This window comes from Dendronephthya gigantea, unplaced genomic scaffold (genome assembly GCF_004324835.1).
Source record: "Dendronephthya gigantea isolate DGI-Jeju-01 unplaced genomic scaffold, DenGig_1.0 000049F, whole genome shotgun sequence".
Lineage (NCBI taxonomy): Eukaryota > Metazoa > Cnidaria > Anthozoa > Malacalcyonacea > Nephtheidae > Dendronephthya > Dendronephthya gigantea.
Window position 1 is genome coordinate 1,487,036 of NW_021163059.1, and position 4,095 is coordinate 1,491,130.

The following is a 4,095-nucleotide window of genomic DNA, read 5'->3' on the forward strand; positions in this document are numbered from 1 at the left end:
CAGCGACACTTTTTTATCAAAGTACAGCCGAATAGCATCACTAAATTGATCCATTGAAACGTTAGGTCTGGAGTGCTGTATTAATAGTCTCCAGTCCATCTCGGTAACTTGTCCATCTCTCATTCTCATCAATAGCGCCCTGAATGCAACTACTTCTGGGTCTTCACCAATCTGTCTTATGACCTGCTTTTAAAATGACTACATGATCAAATGTCAAATACATACACTGATTACAGATCCATTACCTGCAATGTACATTGGTTTATCGCCTACAGGAGGTAACTGGCCAAATCCCCCATTAGGATAATCGACATGCCACCAAATGGGACATCCTCTTTTCCTGTACCTGCACGTAGTCTGTTGTCAAGCCATGAAAGCATCTTATGTCCAATCATTGACATTTCATCAATAATGAGAAACCTCTTACCTTCCAATCTGAGCTGCAATCTCTGTAAGGAATCACCTTGTAATTCTCTGTATTCCCAAATCGGAAGTTGAGCTGCGGAATGCAAAGTTTGACCACCAATACTGAATGCAGCAATTCCAGTTGTTGCTGTGACAATACATTGGTCTTGCAATACTTGCTTTAGGGCACTAATTAAATATGTCTTACCTGTGCCAGCAGTACCACTTACAATCATATGTAGTGGTTCACATTCATCCATTAGCCATGGATGCAGTGATAATGTCAAATGCCAGCCGCTGTTTGTCATTCAAGGTCCCTGGGTCAACCACAACTTGTTGGTCACCTGTGTGATACTGCATACCTTGCTCCTCTGCATCCCTTCTCTCTTTAGAAATCCATCCAGGAGATTCTCTCAACAAATCCCCAGGCACACCACTTGCTGCTTCGAACCAATCCACTGCTTCGTTATTTGCCATTTGATTTCCTGCATTCTCATAATGTTGGTTGAGTCTACATAACAACATCCAATCCTCAATTTGCTCTTCCTCATTAGGTTGATCCTGTTCGTCATTGCTTTCATCACTACTTTCATCAGTTCCATATGTTTCATCTGTTTGTGCAGCATGGACCATCTCTGTTTCAATAGAATACCCAAATACATTGTCTCTAGCGAAACCTGTCTGAAGAAATGAAGCATATGTGTTAATAAACATATCATCAGTTTCCTCCATATTGTCCCATGCATTTGATGACTTACCTTCCCATGGTTTAAACTTAATGAGTTGATACTTGCAGTATTTTCCAAAGGTAGGGCTGCCAGGATTGGCTGTAACCTTTGGAAATGTCCTGACAATGTAAGGATTCACTCGTTTTGGGCAGTCTCCTGGGCAGCCATGTCTCTATCACCAGCAACTTAGATCATTGCTTTCTTGATTGCAGAAGACACTTGGCCATCATTCTGTAATGAAGATACAGACAACTTCAGTATATCAGAAGCAGATTTTGATCGTGGTTCTGCTTTTTCTGCATACTTGGCCATATATCTTGCACATGCCTTTTCATCCACAATTACCTGTAAATCCACATTGGCCCGCCAATTTTCAACATGACCCTATTGTGTGAATTCAGCCTCTCATCATTTCTCTTGGTTTGCAACTCTGAGTGAACAGATTTATTCTTCTTACCTCGTACCTCATAAATCAGCGCAGTTTCCTCTTGTAATGGTTTTGGGAACCCAATTCTGCACTCTGCAGGCTGGTCAAACCTCTTCTTTTTCAGGCAATAGGCTGGACTGCATCAGGTATGCCTCTCTACCGAATTTACTAACCTGTGATAATCAATGTCATGATTATCAACTGATGTGGCTTTCACAGCAGAAGGGTGTGGATCTGGTACTGTCCAGTTCTCGTCAGGCAGATCTTTATTAACTGTGGTCACAAGCCAGTCAACATAACTTTAAAAGGGATAAAAAGTAACATGGTTATAATACCTAATTTATATATATTTCTCTATAATGTAAATACTTTGTTTTCACTCTCAATTCCTTAGCAATAGGAAATATTAATTTCTATAGAAAATATACGGAATTTGTTTTTTTGTGAATTTATGTGGAAGCTGTATTTTGCAAAATTTGCAACATTAGTAGGCAAAAACTAAGTGTTCTACAGCACATACAAATGATCTCTAATAATGCACTTGCAACTTATACCTTGGACACAATTTGCGTAATTTATGTGGTGTAAATCATTTATAATACTTAGATATACATACAAACCTACCTAATTAGCTTTCTCTCCGCATCTTCACCCTCTCTGACAATTTCCTGGCAAGAGAATTCAAAATCGTCAGGGGACATTTCATTCTCTTTCGCTTTTTTGAGTACTTCTTGACATGCATGTTTACGTAATAATATCTGGATCATTCTTTAATTTAGCACATCCATGAGCATGTATACTTCTTCTGGCCTGATATTCAAACCTATACCAAAACCATTCAGCATCCAAGACACCTTGAAGCCAATGTTTGATGAACTCCTGTAGCCTTTGCATGAAGAACCAATCCGTCAGGTGTGGATTGTCTATCACTGCTTGTGCTCTTTCTGTTCTTGATGCACCCTCATTACTTTGCAACAGTCTTTGTAAGTCTGGCCAATGGCTATCAGCTGAACTAAAAGTGAAAAAAAAGGTAGGGCAACCTTTTTGTTCAATCAGGGCTAATAGTTCTTGCAGTTGCTGATACCAATACTGATTTGTACCTTGAATTTTTGAAACATATCGTTGCAAACGATTTATCATTTGATTTGCACTCATCAAGTTCACGATTGTCTTCAGCTCCTCCATAGTCATGTTTGCATCCGCTGGATGTTGCCGCAAGTAAATGTTAGCTTGTGACAACAACTGATGTCTGCTTCATATTCAATGCCCAGTATGGGAACCGAGGATGAGAGGCAAACCTCCATTCAAACTTACCATTTGGTAGCCTCTCTGCAAACTTCATTAGGTGTTTGAATGCCTCTGCCAAACTTACCTCATGTTGCCTGACTCTGTTTGTTGGGTCACCTTTCCCATAGGAAAATAGTGTTGGAAATGCCATGCTTGCCAAACCATCTGTTTTAAATTAATTAACAGCATTACCTTCTGTAGATGGCCAGTCCAAAGGGTCAACCTCATTTACTGCATCTTGGATAGCTGCACCATCCTTTCTTTGTCTTTGATGCATAGGAATAAATTATGTACTGCCATTTCCTAAAACTAATTCTTCAACTGTTGCATTAGCACTCATTACAGGTTCTTGTGGGGGGCCCTCATTTTGAACTGAAAGTTCATTGTCATCAATAACATACCTTAGCTCTTCAGGGACACCATTCTCTGGTAGGCTTTGGATAACATCCGTGTCAATCTCAATGTCTTTGAAAAATGGATTGTTTGTTTTCAACCACAATAAAGCTTCCAGCACTCTGTGTTGACGAACTGTAAAATCTTTATGTGTTTCATCAGCACCCTGTCTACACACAATCATAACAGGCAAGTCAGCTACTTGTGCCGGCAACCTACTCAAAAAACGTTTGAATATCCTGCGGTAAGTTTAGTACATGACCTTTGTAGCCCCTTTGCCCACCATGTTTTCTGTAGACTTGCATGATGGAGCAAACCCTTGAAATCAGCATTTCCTCTACCTGTGTCAAACCTCTCAATTGCTCAGGAACAACACCTGGGTCCATGTCATTGCCAGCACTGAAATTCTTTGGGGACTTCTTGTCTCTTTTGCACCGGTAACAAACGAAGGGATCTGCTGCCAAGTTTTGCCTTGTTGGCCAGGCCTCTTTACAAATTGTACACTGCCGATGCTCTAAATGCTCTTGATCTAAATGAAAACTGTGCATTTCATTCTGAACAAACTCCTGCTCATGCAAGGGGTTATCAACATTTTGCCAGCCACCTTCATGCAAATATTGGTCTGAACTACTTATAGCATCATCATTTGTACCATTCTCATCACACAGTCTTACCTGATCGTTTTCTGACTGTACTTGCTGAGGTATTGACCTTGTCTCATAGGATCTTTTTGCTTGTTTCCTCACATTTTCAAGCCTTTCTGCTCGCTTTTGGACACTTTCACATCGCCTTCTCTCTCTTGCATTAGCTCTATTTTCTTCCCTTTGCATCTCACTTTCTTCACTTGTACTTGCT

At 40.3% G+C, this 4,095-nt stretch overlaps 1 protein-coding gene across 1 annotated transcript; it reads right to left on the reverse strand.

The window, feature by feature from the left end:
* Positions 1 to 269: 269 nt before the first annotated feature.
* LOC114528358 (ATP-dependent DNA helicase PIF1-like) lies at positions 270 to 641 on the reverse strand. Its single transcript, XM_028549979.1, has one exon. It carries the CDS (start codon positions 639 to 641, stop codon positions 270 to 272), a length of 372 nt encoding a protein of 123 aa, XP_028405780.1.
* Between the last annotated feature and the right edge of the window lie 3,454 nt (positions 642 to 4,095).

Excerpts from the sequence above, each read along its gene's own strand:
- LOC114528358 (XM_028549979.1), bottom strand. The coding sequence starts at position 641 with ATGATTGTAAGTGGTACTGCTGGCACAGGTAAGACATATTTAATTAGT.